General features: G+C 54.5%; 4 protein-coding genes across 4 annotated transcripts; 1 reads left to right on the top strand and 3 right to left on the bottom strand.

Moving 5' to 3' along the window:
• Nucleotides 1-2,063: 2,063 nt before the first annotated feature.
• NCS57_01053200 (uncharacterized protein) lies at nt 2,064-7,935 on the top strand (the record flags this gene model as incomplete). Its single annotated transcript, XM_053060277.1, has 2 exons — nt 2,064-2,492; nt 2,557-7,935. The coding sequence occupies 2 exons, from the start codon at nt 2,064-2,066 to the stop codon at nt 7,933-7,935; spliced, it is 5,808 nt and encodes a 1,935-aa protein (XP_052910671.1).
• Nucleotides 7,936-9,055: 1,120 nt separating this feature from the next.
• On the bottom strand, nt 9,056-10,432 carry NCS57_01053100 (DUF4050 domain-containing protein; the record flags this gene model as incomplete). Its single annotated transcript, XM_053060276.1, has 1 exon — nt 9,056-10,432. The coding sequence occupies one exon, from the start codon at nt 10,430-10,432 to the stop codon at nt 9,056-9,058; it is 1,377 nt and encodes a 458-aa protein (XP_052910670.1).
• Nucleotides 10,433-14,208: 3,776 nt separating this feature from the next.
• Nucleotides 14,209-18,023, bottom strand: NCS57_01053000 (uncharacterized protein; the record flags this gene model as incomplete). The annotated part of the gene is made up of 3 exons (XM_053060275.1): nt 14,209-15,465; nt 15,517-17,376; nt 17,427-18,023. The coding sequence occupies 3 exons, from the start codon at nt 18,021-18,023 to the stop codon at nt 14,209-14,211; spliced, it is 3,714 nt and encodes a 1,237-aa protein (XP_052910669.1).
• A 1,765-nt stretch (nt 18,024-19,788) lies between these two features.
• On the bottom strand, nt 19,789-21,079 carry NCS57_01052900 (PAPA-1 domain-containing protein; the record flags this gene model as incomplete). Its single annotated transcript, XM_053060274.1, has 3 exons — nt 19,789-20,025; nt 20,085-20,191; nt 20,242-21,079. 3 exons carry the CDS (start codon nt 21,077-21,079, stop codon nt 19,789-19,791), a joined length of 1,182 nt encoding a protein of 393 aa, XP_052910668.1.
• Between the last annotated feature and the right edge of the window lie 1,758 nt (nt 21,080-22,837).

Raw genomic sequence — 22,837 nt, 5'->3', positions numbered from 1 at the left:
TATCTAATCTGATGATCAGATAAGATGAGTCTCTGCACGTTTAACCGAGGCGTTGTTTACTACGCCCACGCCCCGGGCCGACGTCGGCAGGAAAATTTTATCTGATCAACACTAGGCCGTGAATTGGAGGTACATCCGCCAGACATCCCACTCTCCTTTCCACCTTGACCTCCACGGACTCCCACTCTCTCGTTAGGTACACGTCGGAGTCTGCCCAGACCATCCCTCCTGATGGAAGAGGAAGGCCATTCTTCAAACTCAGCAAGGCAGAGACGCTTTGGCCTCTTTCGGTGGCAAGCCGCCGGCGTGCTGCAGGTGAGTGAAGCAGGGATGATGGCTTCCTCAGCCAGCTCTTGAGGTCGCATCATGACCTCCATCCAAGACTTCGACAAATTTCCGCTTCGGACTTGGGTTCCAGCGATGCCGCTCGTGTCCAAACCTCGGCCGGAAATACCGTATCCCACACGTGTGAGCAGACCCGTTCGTCTCGCTTTCACTTGGCCGAATTGGAATAGAGGACAAGACCTATCAGGTTACATCGCCTTGAGCCGGTTCAATGGAGAACAGCTTGACCGTGGGCGAGCGTGGGTTCAGCGTGGGTAGGGTACAAACCGACTACTCCGTAGCCGCTCACAAGTGGATGGGATCGCTCAGCGTTGATTGCTGAAAGCTCAGCAAAGACCGATCAGTGGACAGTGTCAGATATACGATGATCCGATTTCAGCCTTGGGTATGCTGTCTGTTCCCGAGAGTTTGGGCCATCATCAGCTGTTATGCTTCAATATCCTGAGTATTGGGCAAACAGCAACCACCCCAACGACAAGGTCTCGGGTTGGCAACACGGCATAGATCGGGCGGTACTGGCGGCCTCAGGAACGAAAGTGCTGAAGGACTGTCGATGGTCAGGCGCCACATAAGGGAGCGCCCACCATCGAGGTACATGATGATGGCTTGTCAGCCCCAAAGCTTGTTCGTCCATGGAAGGTGGATGAATATGACCACAACTATACAGGCCGGCCTCGCCTCTCACCCTTCGAATGCAGAAAAAGGTGCATTGCCAGGGGTTATCCCCGGGTTAGCGCTGGCCTCATGGCGAGACCCCGGTGAAGAGAGGGTGGGGGGTGGTGTACCAAAAGAACAGTCCACGGTCCGTCATGGCGAGACTGGCGACAGGACAGGACAGGTCCAGACAGTGACAAGCACATCGAGCTTTGATGGAAGATTCGGGGCCCCGCAAGCAGAGTTGCTTCTGATGTCTATCACTACCTACCACATGGCATGGCCTCTATTTGACACTTTGAGAGGCTTCTCCATCCATGCGCATCGTGTGTTCCTGAGCTATCCGGCTCCATGTGGGCTCACGCGCTTAAAGTTAAGTGCGACCAACCCAACACCTGAGCCTGAGCCTTATGAGCCTCAGCTCGAGAAGCGGTTGGTCCCTCCGCTTGTCATGACCCTGGCAAAGCTTCAGATCTGTTCCGTGCCTCTTCCCCATTTAGCTGTTCGTGTAGAGAGCCAAGCATGACCCCACTCCAGCTGGACAAAGTGGCCTTGGGTCCGCTAGCGAATCTGATGATCCTATAGACAACCTCCATCTGATGCGAGCCCAGTCCGCATCGATTCAGTCACTGCTCCGTGGCTCCTCGGATTCCGCAGCAGGGGCAATGGAAGTGTTGGTGTCGCCGAGGAGTGGATGGAACCATTGTCTGGGCCAAAGTCGCCAAGATGCGGTCTATGCGGTGGTAGTAGGGCTCCCATCGAGCCCGAAAGAGGCAAACTCGTCCAAGGGTGTTCATGAAGGCCGTTTTCACAAGCCAAGCTGGCCGGGGTTTCTTTCCGCGGCGGTCACGCCCTCGGGCAGCCGACCCGGCGAGGAAGTGTTGAACGGCGCATTCTTAATCATAGACAGGTCTTGATGGAGGATGTTGATTTTGCCGAGACTCTTGAGTTGGCAGTCTTCTGTTGTTCTTGTTCTATAACCGCTCACCCTCTCCTTTATATCACTCTCCTACTGTCCTTCAAATACCCCTATAATTGATACTACCCCTTACAAGACAATCATAATGCATATTATCGACGGCGGCGGCGGTGGCGGATCAGCCATTTCGATCGACTCCCGCGAGAAATCTCGCATCTTTCCAGGCGTCCCTGTTATCAAGACCCTTCCCCTTGGGTCAACACGGGATCCTGCGACATTTCAAGACGAGCTCTTGCTTGCATGGACACTGGCATGCTCCCCCAAGCTGGAAGAGCTCCCTGGGAGTTATGACTGGGGATACATCCTCCCTGATGGCAGCGTCCAACGGCAGTCGTTCCGCATCGATAACTCGACCTTTGAGGCCGAGAGGACAACTTCACAAGCGCTCGAGGGCATCAAGAAGCACGAAGCTTTGTCAGAAGCGTCATATTCACCCTCATCAGGTGCAAAGCTATTCTTTGGGCAACTCCCCTACTCTCTCAAGACGGACAGGGATCCGAAGGGAGACGAGGATGTAAGTGCCGATATTAAACTGACACATGATAGCTTGTGTGTCACCCCGCTAACATGATGTTCAGTCTCTATATCTTGAGGTCTCCGTCACCGACCAGTCGTTGGAGATCTCCGGACGACACTCTACCTGGAGCGGATCGAGCGACGTCGACCAAGAGGTCAGCAACTTCATCTACGTTCTCAAGAACGTCCTCGAACATCCGGACCGGCGGCTGGGAGACCTGCTCGGAGCTACAGCCAAGGACCTTGACCAACTGTGGCAATGGAACCAAGAGGTGCCGCCCCTGATTGAACGATGTGTCCATGACATGATTTCCGATGTCGCCCGCGACCAGCCAGACGCCATTGCTGTACAGTCTTGGGACGGAAACCTTACATACAAGGAGCTTGATGACTTGGCAACGCGCCTTGCACGCCACCTCCGATCCCGGGGAGTCGAGATTGGGACCAGGATACCACTTTGCTTCGAGAAGTCCAGGTGGGCCATCGTCGGGCTGCTAGGTGTGATGAAGGCTGGCGGTACCTTTTCCCTCACCGACCCCAGCCAGCCTGAGGCTCGGTTAAGGACCATCGTCGAGCAGACTGGCGCCGAGCTGGTCATCACATCGGTGGCCCAGAGCCAACTTGGCCAGAGGATCGTCAATGGCGGCCAGGTTATCGCTGTATCTGCCGACTTCTTTGATGCCATCCCCGAGGCTTCTGACGAGCCCCTGCCCCAAGTGCCTGCCCCGTCGCCCATGTATGTCATCTTCACTTCGGGCAGCACAGGAAAGCCAAAGGGAGTTGTCATCTCCCACGAGAACTACACCAGCGGTGCCATAGAACGAGCCCGGCAGGTGGGCTACAACTCTACTTCTCGATGTTTCGACTTTCCGTCGTACGCTTTCGACGTTAGCATCGACTGTATGCTCTGCACCCTGTTCAGCGGTGGGCGTGTCTGTGTTCCATCCGATGAGGCCAGGATGAATGATCTCAGCGGTGCTATCCGAGAGAGCAAGGCCAACATGGTCCACATGACGCCGTCGGTGGCTCGTGTCCTAGACCCCGACATTATCCCCACGCTTGATGTCCTGGGACTTGGCGGAGAAGCTGTCGGAGCTAGCGATGCGGCTGAATGGAGCAAGCACGTCCAGCTCGTTATCGCTTATGGTCCATCTGAATGTACTGTCGGCTGCACGATCAACAATACCCTTCATATCTCGACCGGCATTGGAAAGGCTGTTGGTGGAGTGTCGTGGATCGTTGATCCCGATGACCACAACCGCCTTACTCCAGTTGGAAGTGTGGGCGAGTTGATTATGGAGGGCCCTGTCGTTGGTATTGGGTATCTCGGTGAACCCAAAAAGACGGCAGAGGTGTTCATCGAGGATCCTACATGGCTTTTGGCAGGTCATGGCGATGTACCCGGCCGCCACGGACGGCTATACAAAACCGGTGACTTGGTCCGATATGACCCCAAGAACCCTGGAGCCATCGAGTTTGTCGGCCGGAAGGACCAGCAGGTTAAACTCCGTGGTCAGCGTGTTGAGCTCGCAGAGGTTGAGCATCACATCCGGGAGTGTCTGCCTCCACGAGTGAAGATCGCTGCTGAGGTTATCAAACCCGAGAACGGCGCACCAACATTGGTGGCCTTCCTTGTTGAACCCAACCAGGCCCAGTCTGATGCTTCAGGCACTCTTTTCACAGAACCTTCAGAGGAGCTCAGCGCCGCCCTCTCCCACATCGACTCTGCTTTGGGTGCCAAGGTTCCTCGATACATGGTCCCTGCTGCCTTTATCACTCTGCAGTATATGCCATCGCTGGTGTCTGGCAAGACAGACCGCAAGAAGCTCCGGGAGATTGGAAACTCGATTCCACGAGAAAAGTTTGGCAGCCTGCAGTCTGGTGATGGACAAGAGGATGAGCCTGAGACAGAGGCAGAGAAGAAGCTGCAGAGGGCTTGGAACAAGGTGCTTGGCGCCGAAGTCAAGATCTACAAGCAGAGCAACTTCTTTGGCGTAGGCGGAGATTCACTTCGTGCCATGAGGCTTGTTGCTGCGGCCCGCGAAGAGGGACTCGGCCTGACTGTTGCTGAGATCTTTTCCAACACGACCTTTAGTGACATGGCTGAGAAGGCTGTCGAGATTGCCGAGACCTCTGAGGAGGAGAGGGAAATTGCCCCGTTCTCGCTCCTTGACCAAGATTGGGATATCAATGAGGCACGAGCCGAGGCAGCGACTCTCTGTGGTATCGAGGAGGACCTCGTGGAGGACGTTTACCCCTGCACACCCCTCCAAGAGGCACTTATGGCTCTCTCAGCCAAGGTCAAGGAGGCCTACGTCGCTCAGAGAGTCGTTGAGCTACCCGATATGGAGACTGCCGAGCGACTTGTCAACGCATTTGACGTTGCTCAACAGGGCTGCTCTATTCTTCGGACCAGAATTGTCCAGGCTTCTGGTCGTGGTCTCGTTCAGGTTGTGGTGAAGGGCCATCTTGAGTGGTATTCCGGAACCGACTTGAAGGAGTATCTCGTCCGTGACCGAGACGAAGCGATGGATCTGGGCAAGCCTCTTGTTCGATACGCCGTCATTACCAACACTGAGACTGGTGCTGTCAACTTTGTCTTGAGCATGCACCACGCTCTCTACGACGGTTGGGCCATGCCCCTGATCGTTGAACGTATCAACAAGGCCTACACCGGTGGCTCAATCAGCCGACCTGCCGAGTTCAAGCACTTTATCAAGTATCTCAACGGCATGGATCGATCAAGCTCCGAGGTTTTCTGGAGGGAGCGACTGGATGGCGCCAATGGCCCTCAGTTCCCTGCCCTTCCTTGGCCTGGCTACCAGACAGCCGCCGACTCTCTCCTTGAGGTCTATGTGCCTCTTGAGCACCCACCGACCAACTCCACCACAGCCACCGTCATTAGGGCTGCCTGGGCTCTCGTCGTTTCTCAATATATCAACAGCGGCGACGTGGTATTTGGCGAGACGCTCACTGGCCGAAATGCCCCTATTGTGGGAGCCGAGGAGATTGAGGGACCCATGATCACCACTGTCCCTGTCCGCGTACAGGTCGACTACGAGGCGCCTGTATCCGAGTACCTGCAGGATGTCCAGGAGGGAACAGTTTCTCAGATCCCCCACGAGCACTATGGTCTTCAGCATATCCGCCGTCTCAGCCCTGATGCTCTCGAGGCGTGTGAACTCCGTACTGGCCTTGTTCTTCACCCGAGCACAGCAGGCGATGATGTTTCTGGCGAGGATCTGCCCGCGGATCGCCTGGTCCCTGCTGGTGATGAGGAAGCTGCTCAGGAAGCGCTCAAGTTCAACACATATGCTCTCATGCTTGTGTGCTCTATTGATCCCAAGGGCTTCCTCATCATGGCGAGCTTTGATTCCAAGTGTGTGGCGAAGCCTCTGATGGAGCGGATTCTGGATCAGGTCAAGCAAACCGCCCAGATGCTTGCTGAGAAGAGTCAGACCCGTCTAGGGGAACTGACCTACCTTACTGAGGACAACTGGAATGACATCCGCGAGATGGCGAGCGCCTCTGTTGACGATGAAGCCTTGAAGGAGTACCCTGACCTTGTGTTTGCTTACATCGTCGACACACATGATGCTAGGCGTATCCTTCCCAAGGGTGCTATGGGCGAGCTTATCATCCGAAGCACTGCTGAACTCGAGTATCCTGCGATCGAATGGCCTGCCTGGCTAAACACCTTATATGGCGATGAGACCGCGAACCTCGAAGGCACTCTATACAAGACTGGGAAGCTTGCAAAGTTCAACGCCGCTGGCCATATCGAGTTCATCGATCAAACGGCCAAGACAAATGCTGCCTCCCTCACTCAACGACGACCGGCGAAGCGAGTGTCGGCCACGTCACGCAAGCAGCGCAAGCTTCGAGGCCTCTGGAGCCGTGTTCTCGGACTCCCCGAGGAGGACATTGGCCTCAACGACAACTTCTTCCTTCGTGGAGGCGATTCAATCGCTGCCATGAAGCTCGTGTCGGAGGCTCGTCTCGCGGGTGTCAAGTTGACAGTGGTTCAGATCTTCCAGAAGAGGACCTTGTACGATATGGCCAACGCGATGGAAGAGGCCGAGGTTGCCAGCCATGAAGTTGTTGAGATTCCTGCCTTTTCACTGCTCGAGACTGAGGACAAGGACGAGTTTGTTGACAAGATTGTTCGTCCTCAACTGGCAAACCCTAACTGGAAGATCGCCAACGTCCTCCCCGCGAGACCCCTTCAGGAAGTTGCTGTCAAGGGCACTATTCAGATCCCTCGATTCTCAACACGCTACGAGCTCATGTACTTTGACTCGGCGGTTGATCGAGCTAAGCTCATGGCCAGCTGTCGAGAGCTCGTCTCGCGCAACGAGATGCTGCGAACTGTGTTTGTTGAGCATGAGGACCAAGGCTACGGCGTTGTCATCGAAGACCTCGAGGCAGGATTTGTCCACTATGAGATTGACAGCGAAGTCGAGGCCTTCGCCAAGCAGCTCTGTCAGCTTGATGTGTTGACCAAGATGCCTCTCGGCTCTGTCTTTGTCAAGTGGTTCCTCGTCGAGGGCGAAGGTGACAAGGCCTGTCTCATCTTCCGTATCTCACACGCTCAGTACGACGAGATCTGTCTGCCCCTGATTCTCAAGCAGCTTTCGGCGCTCTATGAGGATAAGCCTGTTCAGGAGACGGTCCCCTTCTCGTCCTACGTCGGCCACGTAGTGCGTGAGAACATCCCCAAGGCGGTTGACTACTGGAAAGAGCTGCTCGAGGGTTCTTCCATTTCGATACTCCGACCAGATGTGCCCGTCGAGAAGAAGAACCACTTTGCCATCCAGAAGACGGTGGACATCTCGTCAAGGTCCAAGGACGTGACTGTGGCCACACTACCTACGGCTGCTTGGGCACTCTGCCTTGCTCGTCGTCTCTCGACACGAGACGTCACGTTTGGAGAGGTCGTCAGCGGTCGAAACATCGACTTTCCTAACGCTGATCTCGTCATGGGGCCCTGCTGGCAGTATGCCCCCGTGCGCGTCAAGTTCGCCCCCGGCTGGACCGTCTCGGACCTCCTTATCCACGTCCAAGATCAGCACATCGCCTCCTCGGCGCATGAGGGTATCGGCCTTAAGGAGCTTGTCCGTCTCTGCACCGACTGGCCCAAGACGACGGACTGGTTTGACACGGTGGTGCATCAGGATGTCGAGCACGTTGAGACCCTCGACTTCCAGACCGCCAGCAGCAGAATGGAGACGGTTTACGTCCACGAAGAACCCCTGCGCGAGTGGAAGATTCAGGCCTTCCCCTCTGGCGATACCCTCACACTCGAGATCGTCACGGTACAGTCGTGGAGCGGTTACGCAGAGGAGCTGCTCGAGGACCTGGCAGGCGTCCTATCATTCCTGGCCAAAGACCCCGAGGCGAGGTTGTTTGAGGACGAGGCAGCCCAAGAGGTCGTCGAGTAAACGTGGCAGTTTCTGGCTCTTTTTGTGTTTCAGAAATGGTTTATGCTTTTATGCCTTGATGCTTTTACGTTGCTTGGTTTCTCGACTATGCTTTCTGGTCCTCACTTTGTTTTCTCTTTTCTTTATTTATAATTCTCAAGATTCGTCAAGGCCCAGGCCTGTTTATTATTATAGTTCCTTCAACTCAAAATGACATGGGAACTTTTTTTATTTTTCAATCACATCTTGATAGATCTTGGAGTGGCTCTTGTTAGTCTAGTTATTCAGCTCAACATGACAACTGTGCTTTCTTATGCACAAGCCTTCATTGACGTGTGATTGTGATCGAGACTGGATAAGCTTTTGACGGAAGGGCCCGTTTCCATCTCACATCATGGTGGGTGGTCCTTGACACGTCGACCTGCGTCTGTCTTGTCTCATCTGTTGGTCAGCTCTTGAGATCATGCAAGCCACTCAACAGCTTCACATCTTCCATGCATGACTTCTGCTGGCGCTGGTACATATCTGTCATGGAAGCTGAATGGAACAATGTCGTTGAGGCATGTGATACCCACGGCATGTTCCGAGTTGAGCATCGATCGACCATGACAGACGCCATCGCGAGTCAATTGCATCATCTTCAGGAACGTAAAAAGTCACTACACCCTCACGGCATCTACCTTCCGGTGGCACGTGAAAGATAAGACAGAATAGAAAATCGGTGGTATTTGTGTAGACGTAGACATATACTAACAAGACCAAAAAAAACAATTCGTCAGCGCTATCGTAATGCTGGCACCACATATCCGTCCGTACTCAAATGCTAGGTAAGTTATGTACCGCCTCCGCCTTCTAGGCCCGCCACGTAAGAAGCCAGGTATCGATATCGTGGGTGGTTGGGTAGAGACCTCGCGCAGAAACTCCAGGCTCGAAACAATGACCCTGCCGTGGAGAGAAAGTCCCATATGACGACGTAGATAAGGGAAAACACCAGAGAAACCATCTTCTCTCCAGTATGCCAGAGGCCAAAACAATAAAAAGTGAAAGAAGGTCCAGATCCAAGCGCCATGCATCAGTCATCAACGATAGTCCTCTTCATGTGATCGTAATCATCAAAAATCGGGTTGTAGAGTCCAAGCCATCATGTCTCTCTAGGCCTCTCTGCTGGAGCATTATCCGGAGCGCCGATGCCGAGGGCCCGAACCAAACTACGGCGGATACCCTTTCCAGTTCCGCTCCCTGAGACATCGTCCTTGTCGCGCCCAAGCAGGCCAAAGCTCATGCGACGAGCCATGTTGCTGGAGCCGTCTTTCTCCTGAGGTGGAGTCGACGGCTTCTTGGGCTTCTTCTTCTTAACGATTGGCGCCGGGGGAGCCATGGTCGGTCTCGGAGGCCATTCACCGTCGCGCTTCCAGCCTGAGACGCAGGCGCGGAGCATGTCGGAGAGGTTGATAGGGCATGATGGTTGAAGGCTATGAATGATGACCTTGTCGTAGAGGCTGAGGTAAACGGAGGGAGTAATCGAGGCTCGGAGCGGGTTGTTAGGCGGAAGAAGGGGCGGCGCAAGTGGCAGCAACACCTCTACTGGATAATTTCGACTCGACGGAGTCGTCGAAGGGGTGGTATCCTTGGACTGCTGCTTTCGGAGGTCGTCGCTCCTAGCAAGAGAAGAACCATCGGAACCGTCGCTGGTCTGAGGTGGCTGAGTGGACGCTGTAGAAGAGCTGGGAGGAGATCCCGACATGGAGCGACGGAAAAAGAAGCGGCGGGGAGATCGCGGTGACACAGCGGGAGGTGAGACAGGCTTGCTGCGGATACGGACAGTTCGTGCGCCGGTCCATGCGGTTCGCCGTGCCTCGAAGCAAGCCAGTCCTTCGTTCCATTCCATCTCCTTGCGAACCGCCCTCCGTCGCTTGGCGCGCTTGGCGAGGACTGCAGCCTGAACAGCTGAGCCTACCGTGCTGGGGCTGTCGAAGCGGAACGGGGAGCGCGAAGGCATGGGCTCATCGTCATCGGAAAGATCTGACGTCCATTCCATGCGCGGACGGTAGTGGACGGGGTCTTCCGAAACAGTGCTGTAAGTCGACTCGGCGTCGCTGTTGTCGTCGTCATCATCTGACGACTCAACATCGTCTACTTGGTACCCATCGTCGTCGCGCGTCTCATCCTGGATTGGTTTTGTAGGCTCGACTGCATCCAGACTTGTCGTTGTCGGCGGCTCGTGGGCTTGTCCAGATGGTTCGGATGTCGTATCTGCGACAGAGATGGAGCCGTTTGCGGGAGGTGGGTCAACCACACGAGAGGGCCACGAGAATTCCCAGTCATTCTTGACCTTGACCTCGAGATATCGCCTGACCGCCTCCTTTTGCTTCACCTTGTCCTTGCTGAGAAGGTCGGCGTGGTCATCGTCGCACCAGTCTGGGGTAGAGGTGGACAGTGGAGCCGGCATCTGAACCGAGTGGTGCCTGAGCTTAGCGATGGGGGATCGCGGGCTCTTGTAAATGTCGGAGAATATCATGGTGGAGGATGAGTGTGAGCGTGAGCGTGAGTGTGCCTGGGCGTTACAGGCCCTCGAGGCAACCGTAGCCGAGCTTGCTGATGCTTGTTGTGAGGAACGCGACACACAAGGTGACTCAGAAACCGCTGTTAGACGTGGGATGGTGGTCGGAGTAGCGGCTGCGATAGCGGTAGCGGTAGCGGCAGTTGTCGACGGGGAATGCGGGGGAAGGGAGGCGACTTGAAGGAGAGGATGCACGGTTGTTGACGTGGGTGGTATGATGCCGGTTTTTGATAATGGTTGTTGCTGATCTTGTTCTTGTTCTTTGTTAGCGACTTAAGCGCCGTGTATTAGAGGACGTCTTGTTCCCGAGAGTTGTATGTAGAGTTTGAAAGAGACAAGGCCCGTGTATAAAAGGCAGACACAACGGACAGGACAAGAGGGCAGGCAAGAATGATGAATGATTCAACAGGGCCAACAACCGAGGGGAATGGGGTGGTGACTTGTCGTACTGGGGGTGCCCAAAGCTATATATGGGAGGCGGTGGTGGTATCCTTGAGCGGAGGTGGCGTTGCGAGGTCAGGTTAAGGTAAAGCGCGAGAAGGATGGGACAGGGAGTGGGTTAGACTGTTGGCAGCTAGAGCAGAAGCTGAGTGGCTTTTGACTTGGCCATAAACAAGTGGTTCTTCGCCTAGTCTGTTGACCTTGTCTCCTCATATGACAAGTGACGTCGACTTGTAACGCGGGGAAGAGGAAGGGAAGACAGGGAGACAGCAGGGTCAGGGAATAAGAGGACGGGCCAGGACAGAAGCTGTCATGAGCCAAAGCCAAGACTACTGGCAATTGGGAACCAAGGGTAGGTACGAGACGGCAGCCGGGTGCAGCAGAGAGCGTTGAAAAAGAGGCAAAAGGTTGAGCTCACTTAAGAAATGATCAACAGCGGATCCTCATGGGCAGCAGCCGATGTGATATGATGTGAGTCTGAGTCTGCTGAGCTGAGACACGCTGGGGAAGCCGAGGAATTCGAGAAGATGGGGGATCAAGACAAGACACAAAAAGACGAGCTAGAACACGGCGAAAGGCGAGACAAGACTTTCAAGAAGGGGAGGAGAGGCTCGTGTGTGTGCCGTCTTTAATGTAAGGTTTGTACAGAATGCACCTCGGCCGTGATTCAAGGGGGCCAACAGAAGCTTGGATGCTCATGAGGTCCCTGTCCCTGCGCGCTTCTCCAGTCTCCGGTTTTTGAATCTAGCGGTGATCGACCTTGGGCCGCCTTGACCCTGTCTCTCTGTGCAGGACACGACGAGGAGAAGATGGAGAGATGGGAAAGGTGAGCTTGTCGACGACGGTGGTGGCCGGGTGGACAGATTATGGAGACGCGTGAGGGCAAAAAACGGGTGACACCATGGGAGATCTGGAATATGGCCATAATCCAAAGGGGGAGCACGCAGAAAAGAAAAGAAAAGAAAAGAGAGATCAACAACTCACGGACGGCGACAGTCGCAGTCGCAGTCGCAGCATCGATGGGCGCCTGGTCACGGACGGAGCCGACGACGGCTGAGGCGACAGACGGATTTGGCGTCCGAGGCGGCATGATTGATCGGGAGAGGGCGCCCGAGCTCAAGGTCGAGGATCGCGGGCAGGGGTCCAGAACTTGAACAGAGTCAGAGTGTAGCACGCTGCCGCTGCCGCTGCTGCTTGGTCTGGAACCTGCTGAGCGACTCATTGGAGGTCTGGATGGTGGACGGACCCGTTCGTTCGTTGGCGCCTTGTTGCGTCGGGCGACAGCCGCTGCTTCTGCTTTCTCTTGGCGGCTTGTGACCCAGGTTCACGCCGCAAACCAAGCATTCAACGTCTGTTCCATGAACCGGTTGGGTTTGGCGAAGGGCGGAATTGACTCTTGACGGTCACGACCTAGCAAAACGTCCATCGACGACGGGCGACGCATGTGCGACTGCGGGCCACAAAATTTTAGCAGCCACTAACGGACCCCGGGCAAGCAAGATGGAGCCCACCCTGGAACCTACTTGCGCGACGCCGCCCCAGCCTTGCCTTTGCCTTTGCCTCTGGCGTGTCAGCGAGCGAAGCGTCTGTGTGGTGCGGTGGTATTTTTCGGAGCGAGGGCGCGCGGCCGACGAAGCGATGGAGGGAGATGATGGCGATGATGGGTGGTGGTGGTGGTGAGTGAGGAAGGCGGAGGGGCTAGGTTCAAGGTCCAGGTTTACAGTCCCCAGCTACAGCAGACAGAGCCCTGTAATCGTCCTGCCCCCCCTGGAGCCGGAAGTCGATAAACAGCAGCTGCTTCGTGATGACTGTTTCGCCCTCCCCCGACACAATCACCATCTTTGGTAATTCTGTAGATACCTACATCCATTCTATTACAGCAGGTTTTCCTTTAGGTCAGAAGCTACGAGTGGATCTCTTGTCGTGTGACTCTCTTTTTTTACTCAACTCTCCTCTCGACGTGCCTCAGCGCGAGTGTGGGCGCGAATGCAAAGACAGGGGTGGACGAGACTTTTACAGTGGGAACCAGCCAAGCCCAGCCCCCCCAGGGATGGAACACACACACACGCAAGACACTTCAAAGCCGGGGCGCTCAATTGAGGGCTCTGATTGGCGGGGTACGAGTCAGCCGCTGGTTTACGCCCTGGAGATGCACGGTCAGAGGCGCTGGCTGCATCAGTTTAGCAGCCAATGTCCCAAGTCACATGATGTGTGAATTCCCGTCAAGACTTTTCGTGAATGCCCTCACTGTGGACGTTCCAGCTACACAGAGTGAAACAGAACCGATGGCACGCAACGAATGCGCAGCCAAAACACTCATTTCCCCAGTCTCCACATCCTGTCCAAGACACCGTCGACAATGACATGGTTGTGCCAAGACATTCATGGGTTCAGGTTCAGAGTGCAAGGCCCCTCCCCCTCCTCCACCTCCCTTCAAGTCCACCTTATCCCCGGCAGAGCAAGGCTGCTTGTCGCAAGTGATGGGCCCTGGTTCATTCATGCGTTGTCTTCTCCTTTTTTTTCCCTTTCTCTCTTGCCCGTGCTCTTCCTCGCCTCCGCAAGCACAGCCTTGTCTGCCAAGCAAGTAACAAATCTTGATCAGATGGACTTATCATTGACAAAACCCGCGGAAATCTGCCTCCGTCTGATAAATGTGACTCTTGTTGTTCGGTAATCCGTTCCATGTGACGACTGACGCAAGGTATACGACGGATACAGAGTGTATCACATGTACGAGGGTCGCCTATCGCGGCTGTCACCCAGCCTGATTTGATCGTCTCTTGACCGATACATCACTCCATGCCTTGACAAAGCAGGTCAATTCACCGCTGTCTGTGAACAATCTAAGCTGGTGGAGACTATCAGCTGTCAACTATTATCCCGGCCAAGGTCCAGAGTCTTTTCTCTGGCCGTCATCGCTCTATGCCATCATCCTCATTCGAGTTGGTGTTGAGACTTAGTAGTTGGTAGTTGTTTAGCTGTCCAAGGTCTGCCAACACCATACACTTGATCTGACACTCTGTAACCTCATATCACGAGTCAATACACTCTCACATGCAGTCAATGTCAAGTCACAGGAAGGTAAGGTAGAGTGTCTAGTCATTGCCATTTTGATTCATGTCCGTTATCCTCTGTCCTCATAACCATCACCGTTTTTTATCCATCCTATCCTTGCAACCATCATCACCATTTTTGATCCATCCTATCCTCATCACTATCATCACCATTTTTGCTTCCATCATGTCCTAGTACCCATCGCCACTCTGTTTCCATCAATCATAATCCTGTCTCCTTCACCACTGAGGCCAGTTGGCAGCGTTCCAAGGGTCGGCGGGCACGGGCCGTTCGAACATGTCGAGCTGCTCCTCCTGGTTGATGCACTCAGTGAGGAGATTGTACCGCTCCTCTTCCTCCTGCATGCGCTCGCCGTAGACGCCGAACTGCTCCTCTTCCTGGTTCATCGTCTGTTGGAGGAACAAGAGTCCTTCCTCGACTGTCTGCTGCGACTGACGATTCTCGTCGAGGGCAGCTTGGATGTGGGCTTGGAGTGGCCCGTCAGCACCGCGCATGAACATGTCGGGGGGGAAAGCGAGCTTGTCCCTGGGATCGGACTCAGGCCAGAGAACGGTCTTGGGCTGGGCAATGACCTCAGGCTGGACGATCTCTTGGGCAGCCTCAGGCTCAGTAGTAGTCTCGAGCTCAGCAACAGTCGTGGGTTCAGCAATAGCCTTGGGCTCATCGATGCCAGTCTCAAAGTCGAAAGAGATACCAAGACCGAAGCGGTAGTCAACGTTGCGCGAAGACTCAGCAGGGGCATCAACCATCTCAGTGTCAGAAACCTCAGCCACAGGCTTGGTGATAGCATCGGTAGCAGACTGAGTGACTTGAGTAGACTCAGTGACCTCGGTAGACTGAGGCTTGGTGGTGATGAGAGGGGCGTTGGGCAGGATCAACTGAATGCTGGGCTGAACAGTGGGAACATCAGACTTGTCGGTACGAGCCTTCTTTGCCTTGGTGCGGTCTTCGGCATCGGACTTGCGCTTGTTGTTAGCAGTAACCTTGGTGGGAGTGACCTTGGTGGAAGAGGTCTTGTCAGTGATCTGTGTCTGTTCGATGATCTGAGGCTGTTCAATAGTCTGAGGCTGAGTCTCCTTGGAGACGGTGACGGTGTCGTTCTCGTTGTCGGCAATCATGTCGCTCGCGGGAGAAGAAGCAGGGGGAGTGATGGCATCAGTGCCAGATGGGGCAATGTGCTGTTGGAGATGCTTGTTCCCAATGAGAACTCCAGCAATGGCAATGCCGCTCTGCTTTTCCATCTCTGAGAACACATCCATGGTAGACCGGCATGTATCAACAGCGTCTTCAAGGCTGACACCCTCAGGAAGCTGGAACTGGAAGCCGCAAAACGTACCGAACTCCTGGAGGTTCTTGGTGGTCTTGTGGAAGATGCTATTCTGGGCATGCTTGGCACCGAGCAGGTATGCCTGATGAGCGATGGCGCGGATGAGTTCCTGAGTGGTCTTGGAACCTTCATCGTTGGAAGAAACAGCCTTGAGTTGAGGATCGATGTTGTCTCCAGAGACAGGTTGCTAGCCAGTCACAGAGGTACCCTCAGGCTTGTTGGAAGTGTTGCACTTGTCTTCAGCGGAAGAGACTCGAACCTCGTGGTCGCTCGACTTGCGGTTGAGGTCGCCGTTCTGAGAAGACTGGCGCTGGGGCTGAGAAGAAGAACCCTCACACTCGACGGTGACAGCAAACTGCTTCCCACGCTTCTTCTTGGACACGACAACCTCAGAGGGGATCTTGGTGATGACCTGAGCGGCAGTGGGAACAACCTCGGTGGCAGTGGGAACAGTCTTAGAGGCCGAAGTCTCCTCGAGAACAGAAGCGTTGTCAATGGCAGAAGCATCGCCAGAGAGAGAAGCATTGTCAGTTGTAGAAGCATCGTCGGTGGTAGAAGCATCGGTGGCAGGAGCATAATGAACAACAGAAGCATCCTCGAGGGGAGGGAGGGGAGAGAGACCAGCAGCCTTTCTTCTGGCCTCTTCCTTTTGCCTGGCCTCTTCCATTCGCTTGACAAGGTCAACTCCTTTCTCGGTCAGGATCTCTCCACCGAGTCTGTGAAGCTCGGCGAGATTGTAACCGCAGCTGGGCTCGCGAACCTCTGTGTCGCGGGCAGGAGGATCCTGGGGCTTGTTGAAGTCAGCCGGATGAGGAACCTTGGGGGCGACAGTCTGCGTAGCAGGAACAGGAACAGGAGCCTTGCTAGCGGTGGGCTTCTTGGCAGAAGCACGAGACTTGGGAACAGTAGGCTTCTTGGGGGCAGTGGGTGCCTTGCGTGCTGTGGGTGCCCTGGGTGTCTTGGTACGAGTATGTCCAACCTCTTGGATGATCTCCAGGGAAGGAGTCTGCTGGGCAGAGAGTCGCGCAATAGAGAGAAACATGCTCTCGTCCTTCGTGTTGCCTTGCCCACGCGGGCGACCTCGTCGGGCAGGCACAGCTCCCGAGGCTACATCATGTTGGACAGCAATGAAACTGTTGTTTTCAATCTGAGGAGGAGTCTGCGGGACAGTCTCCTTCGTAGCCCTCTTGGGAGTCCTCTTGGTAGGAGATGCGGACACCTGGGGGAAGCGAAGAGTTTGCTGCTGGGCCTGGCGAGGAGCAGGCTGGTTCTGGACGAGAGCAGGTTGCTGAGGGGCGATGTGCTGCTGGACAGCAACAGGCTGCTGTGCAGAGACAGGCTGCTTAACAGCGACAGGATGCTGAACCTGCACAGGCGCACGCTGAGTGACAGGCTGAGCCTGCTGGCGGTTGACCTGGGCGACAGGCTGGAGAGCCTGCTGGTTCTGCTGAAGAACCTGGCGCTGCTTGTTCAGGTGAACAGCTTGCTCAGTGTTGACAATGTTCTGCTGGGGGACAGAGTAGTGCTGGCCGACGCGGCGAACAGGCTGAACAGGAAGCTGGCGAGGATGAATCGCCGCCTGAGGAGCAAAGCTCTTCTGGGGCTGGTTGGCCTGCTTCTGCTTGCGCTGTTCGAGTTGAGCGGCGGTGAAGGCGACAATGGGACGACCATTCTCGTCGTACATCTGCTTAGGCTGAGCGCGCTGAGCGGACTGAGCAACAAGGAAAGGGTCGATGTTGGAAACAGGAGTCTTGGCAACGTTGTGGGTAGCGGGAAGAGGCTGCTGGAACTGGGTTCCATTGCCATGATCCTTGGGGGTAGAAGCAACAACATTGACGAAACCGTTCTTCGCAGGAGTGGGAGTGGGAGTGGGAAGACCACTGGCAAGGTCGCCAAGGTTGAAAGAAGAAGTGTTACCTGCGGCGCTACCAAGAGCAAGAGCCGGGTCGACGACGCCAGAAGTGGCAGAAGTCTTCTCGGCGTTGTTCTTGGAGCCATCGGACTCGAACATGTCAAGGTTGAGCATCTTGTTGACCTCGTCATCGTCGAGGTTGGCAAACTGAGACAAAGTTAGTGAGAGGCAAATGTCAATCCTGGCGTGTGACTTACCTCCTGAGCCGACATGACACCCGCGTTCTTCTGAGAAGCATCTTCGTTGCCGAAGTTGGTACCAGCGAACTGCTTGTTGAGGACGAAACCGTTGGTAACGTCGAAGTTGTTGGCGGGGACGTAACCGTTCATAGGCATGATGTAACCGTTCTGGGCCATGGAGTTGTTCATGGGCATGAAGCGGTTGGTAGGGAATTGGTTGGCGGTAGGGAAGCCGTTCGCGAACTCGTTGTTCAGCTTAGCCTGTTCCTGAGGCTTGTCGGCAGGCTTATCATGGTTGATAGGCTGCTGGATCCAGCGACCCAAGGCATCATTGTAAGCCTGATCGACCTGCGAAAAGCGTTTGTCAGTCGCTGCTTTCATCTCATGTTGTGCTGCAAGGGGAATGAAGGCGATACTCACGCTCTGGCCAGGAAGCTGGGGAATGTCCATGCCAGCAAGGCCGAGATCGTTGTTGGGATCGAACAGGTAGTCCTGGAGAGACATTCCGTTCGCGTTGAAGGGAGCCTGCTCGAGACCGCCAAGGAGAGTGTTGGGGTTGAAATCAACGCCGTTGACCAGCTGGTCGACGTCCTCACGAGAAACGCGCTCGGACATGGTGAAAAAGATCTGGTTCGCGTCTGTGACTAGAAGGAGATCTTGAGAGGAAACAAGCGATGTCGCGAGTCTCGAAAGAAGGGGTGGATATCGGGTCCGAAGACTGAAGTCGTAGAGAAGGGGGTTCGGTATGCGAAGAGAATGAATCGAGACTGCGCAGCAGCAAGATTCAGAAGCGAAGGGTGGATGAAAAGAAGCTCGGCTATCGATGATAGAAAGCGAAGAAGGTAAAGCGAAGCAAAGAGCTTGTGTGCGTGTGATGTGTGCAGAAATGCGGTTGATGCAAAGAGCTTGACTCCTGTGTTCTCGCGCTTTTCGCTTCAAAGTAGAATCAGAGTAAACCTCGAGAAGAAGAAGACAAGGATTTAGCCGTAAAGACGAAGAAGATTTGATAGACAGAAGAGAAGTGAATGAATCGCAAGGTGTCAGATTGGTTGAATGTGCGCTGCGAAGCTTGGGTGTTCAGGAATCTGACGATGGTGGTGAGAGAAGGGAGACGAGGTGAGGAAAAAAGGTCCTAAGGCAGAAAACCCGGTTGGCCTCGAGGGGTCCGTGTGGCTTTCATGCACCTCACTGCATGTGTCGTTCTCAGATTTTCCTCAGATTTGGTGGAGCGTCCTGGCAGTGTCAAGGAGCCGTCAACACCTGGCGACATGGTGAGAACCCGTGCGGCCACGGCGTTTACAGCCAATGGCTCTGCAATCGGTCTCTTGGTGTTTCTCCATGTCTGAAAACGAGTGTTCGGTATGTTTGGACGTTCAACTTGGTGGTTTGGCATCGCGGTGTTGATCAGGGGGCAAGTTCGTGATGTTCAAGTTTTGGTGTTGAGATTTTTGGATAGGGGGCTATATATACTACAGATTTCTACGCATTGAGACTTTCAACAGCACAATGATCAAAAAGACCACCATTGGTTAAATTTAATGACTCCGTATCACTGTCTTCTCGCATCAATACGATTTCAATTCATGGTGTTGAAAAAAATCTGAAGCCCATTGTGTGCCTGCTGCACTGTCAACCGGCCGTCAGAAAATTTTGATATTGACACCCGCCCACGACAAAAGCAGTAGATTAAAATACACGCACTCAAGTCCATGATGTCATTCCTAATCCATCTGAGGTGTATCTGAGTTTCCTCTGGCCCTGGCTGCGCCGATTGAGCCAACGCCTGGGAGGCGGATAATGGCACGCCAAGGGGTCACCTCAGATTGCGCATGGGTCAACGAGCTTGAATTCTACGGCTTCAGGAATTGCCAGAACGGGAGATTAAATCCTTCTGATGATAATGGTATTATTTTTATCCCGTTTGAGCCTCTGGTCGTTGTTCACAATGTCTCTTTCAATGTGGTCGTTGCCCTCCTTTGAGCCCAAACGGGCAAGTGAGGTTGTTCACACATCTGAGCATTAGGTACGTATCCTCAACAGCATTTCAAAGAGCTTGCGCGCGCGACCGTTGATGCATCCACTTTAGGTCTTTTAATAGCCATGACGTATGTAATAACCATTCGGGTGACTTACGCCTGAGGCGGTCACTTGTCGCTCGAGGAACTGCCGTGTCCTGAGCTTGAGCACGTGATGGTCAATTTTGTCTACGAACCCACGATGCATCCATTGCAAACGAGTAAATACAAAGAAACCATGTGAACACCTATTGATCCCTTCTGTCCGACTGTTTCCCATTGTGAAATCCCTGTAACGAGAGAACAAGCAAACGCTCGTCAAGTGTCCGCTTGCGCATGCGATCAAGCATGTCTGATTTTGAGCCTCAAACCTCTTCCACCAGCTTTCTAGATACTGGCTTCGAAGCTGGCCCAAAGATTGTCCCGGCCGGGCTCTCGAGCATCTCCTCTGTCACCGCAACCCGCACGCCACTCTTGTTGCTGACCCATCGGATAAAGGCTGGGTTGGGCTTCTGGCTGTCATCGCCCGCGTCTCCGTTCCCGGCTGCCTTGCGGTTGATCTTGGGCGCCTGCTTCTTGAGTAGCTTGTTGATGGTTTCCATCTGAAATTAATGTCAGTTCATGTTGCTTCAAGATTCTAATTCTAGTCGTGCTGTTGTACCTTGACTTCCTCGTTTCGTTTCTCGCTGAGGTTGCGGCGTCGTCGGGCCATTTCTTGGCGTCGCATAGACAGCTCTTCTGCCGTAAACACTTTCTTGGCTTGGACCTCTGCCCAAGTTGTTAGCCCTGCTAGATTCATCATGTCGCCGTAAACCTACCATCGGAGAGTTTCATGTACTGTTGCGGCTCATCCTCGAAGCGGGCTCGCTGACGCTTGGTCATCTTGGTGAGGTCGGGAGACTCGTCTTGGCTGCCCTCGTCGTCGCTGTCTGCCTCCTCTTCTTCCTCTTCTTCCTCGTCGCCTTCTTGGCCAGCGACTTCTATCTCCTCTCCCTCAGCGTCCTCATCGGCCATGGTTTCATCTCCGAAGCCCATAGTCTCGTCGCCAGCATCGCTATCGGCTGGGTCACTGAGATCATCATCGTCATCGTCGTCATCTGGCACCACCTTAGAAGCCGATGCTCTAGGCGCCGGCTTGGATCTAGATGGCTTGGAAACGGTAATGGTGGGAGGAGGAGGGGCGAGGTCCATGTCGATGTCGCCTTCGGCATCCTCTCCCTCGGCGTCGACGTCCATATCATCCTCGCCTTCAGCATCCTCCTCCATTTCGTCGTCATCCTCCTCCTCTACCTCAATCTCTGCCTCTTCCTCCTCCTCCTCATCTTCATCGGGGCTGGAGTCGACTACGTAGCTCTTCTTTGCGCCCCGGTTTCGCTTGCCTGAAACAATTTCACCACCCTCAAAGCCACGCCCGCCACGTGTCGCCTGTCGTAGCTTGTTGGATGGCATCTTGACAGTCAAGCTGAGATGCGGGTCACCGCCTGGCGAGGAGGGGGCATCTCGGGAGACAGATACGCCTGAGGCGCGACCAGACCGTCTCGACGACATGCTTCGTTCGCTTCGCTCGTTTCTTTCGGGGGAGTCAGCCATCCTGGCGTGAACGGAAATAACCTCATTCGCCCTGGTGGCCGCCGAGCGGCGCGGACGAGAATTCATGTTGGCAATATCCGCACTGGCGGGGTATTGAGTTTTGGACACCTATCTAAAGCTGGAGGGAAGAGTGCAGGTGCGATAATAATGTAGATATCAGGAATGAGTAGGATGTGATGGGTTTGTATCTAGTCTCGTAAGGCTGCAAGTGTCTCCAGATCAAAGATCAGATGCGCAAATGTGCCCGATGAGTCGAGGTTTAGATAAAAGTCGGACGATGCAAGAAAAGGGCGATCGGGAGGCAAGTTTGGAGTTTTGGTTGCGACGAGGCTGAAATAAGCTCAATTGTTGGGGGCGTCAGACCAAAGGGCAAGAGCCAACCAAGGAAGGATCCAGGGGACAAGCCAAGACCAAAGGTTGAGGCAAGGCAAGGAAGGAAGGAGCCCAAGGGCAGGCAAGGGTGAGATAGACTGGGAAAGTGCAGCTCCGTGGGATGTCGGTGGCGACTGCCGAAGGGGAAAGCGCAACAAGTAGGCACTGTGATGATATCTGGTGTCTGGTGATAAAGGGGATGGGACAAATGCCGCTTCACTGGTGATTGGTGAAGATCCGCTTGAACCCAAGATGGAGGAGGATGCAAGGCTGATGTCTGGACAATCAAACTAACCAGTGCCAGTTCCCGCTCCCGCGCCCGCCGCAAGCCAAGAAGAGGAGCAGGACGTTAACGCGAGACGTCCAGGCTGTGTCGCTTGACTGACTGGCTCTGAATCAGGGATTCGTACAGGCGGGCTGCTGCACGTGGCTAATGATCATCCAGCATAGAGGGCCCCAGAAACAAGCATCCAGCATCGAAGCATCCAATGGTTGGATACGCGGGTGAGTCTGCCGGTGAGAATGGATGTTCCTTTTCCCACTTGTCGCCCAAGTAGGTGCTTCCTCCGTGCGGCTGCTATCAGACAAGCCCGGCACTTGTCCCTATCATTTGGCAATGGAAGGAATGGGCAATGTTGCAATGACGGCAGCCACCAAAAAATGACGAACGATGGTATTGGTGTTGATGCGCCCCAGGAAAGGAGACGAGACAAAAAAACGAATGACCATAACTCACCTGTCGCAAAATTCGGTTCTCCTGTCGCACAAGAGAGCTCGGTTTCTCCCGCAATTCGCTGATTCTACCAGTGGGCGTTCTTTGCAAGCAGGTCTGCAGCTTGGCTTTAGGTGATTCAATGGCCTTGAACAGGGTCGGAGGCCAAGCCTACGGAGCGAGCGGCAATCCAATGGCCCCCCGCGCGCAAGAGAGTTCCCCTACTGCTCCTCAACTGCTAAGCTGCCGCAGGTCCTCTGAGGCGTGAGACGGATCGCCGTTACACGCTGGCGATGTGTCGGCTGGTTGGTGGTTGGACTGGTGCAGTGAGATTGGCTGATTGCGGGTGGACGATGGCGCTGATTCCTGCTGTCGCGTAGCTTTGCAGGCGGTTTCGGTGTGTGAGGTGGGTGCGGATGGCAATACGCATACGAATCGTTCACTCGGCAAGGTTCCAAGCCCCCAGCAAAGTCCTTGAAAGCGTGGCAAGTCGTTCACTTTGATGTTGATCTAGATTTGATGAGCTATGAAGCGAATGCGCGTTGGAACCAGGTCACCGTTTCCGGGCGACCGTTCCGTTTTGATTCCGCTTTGAACACCGTAACAGACGGCGCGTGCTGTACCGTCTTCGGGATAGCTTCCCACGAACCAATACGCGTCGCAGACATTCATGGCCTCCAAGATATCGTAAATAGCCAAAGGGTAACATAACATCTATGGAAAGCATCACAGGCATGTGT

Source organism: Fusarium keratoplasticum, chromosome 8, assembly GCF_025433545.1.
Source record: "Fusarium keratoplasticum isolate Fu6.1 chromosome 8, whole genome shotgun sequence".
NCBI classification, from domain to species: Eukaryota; Fungi; Ascomycota; class Sordariomycetes; order Hypocreales; family Nectriaceae; genus Fusarium; species Fusarium keratoplasticum.
This window is presented reverse-complemented; position numbering and strand designations above follow the sequence as displayed.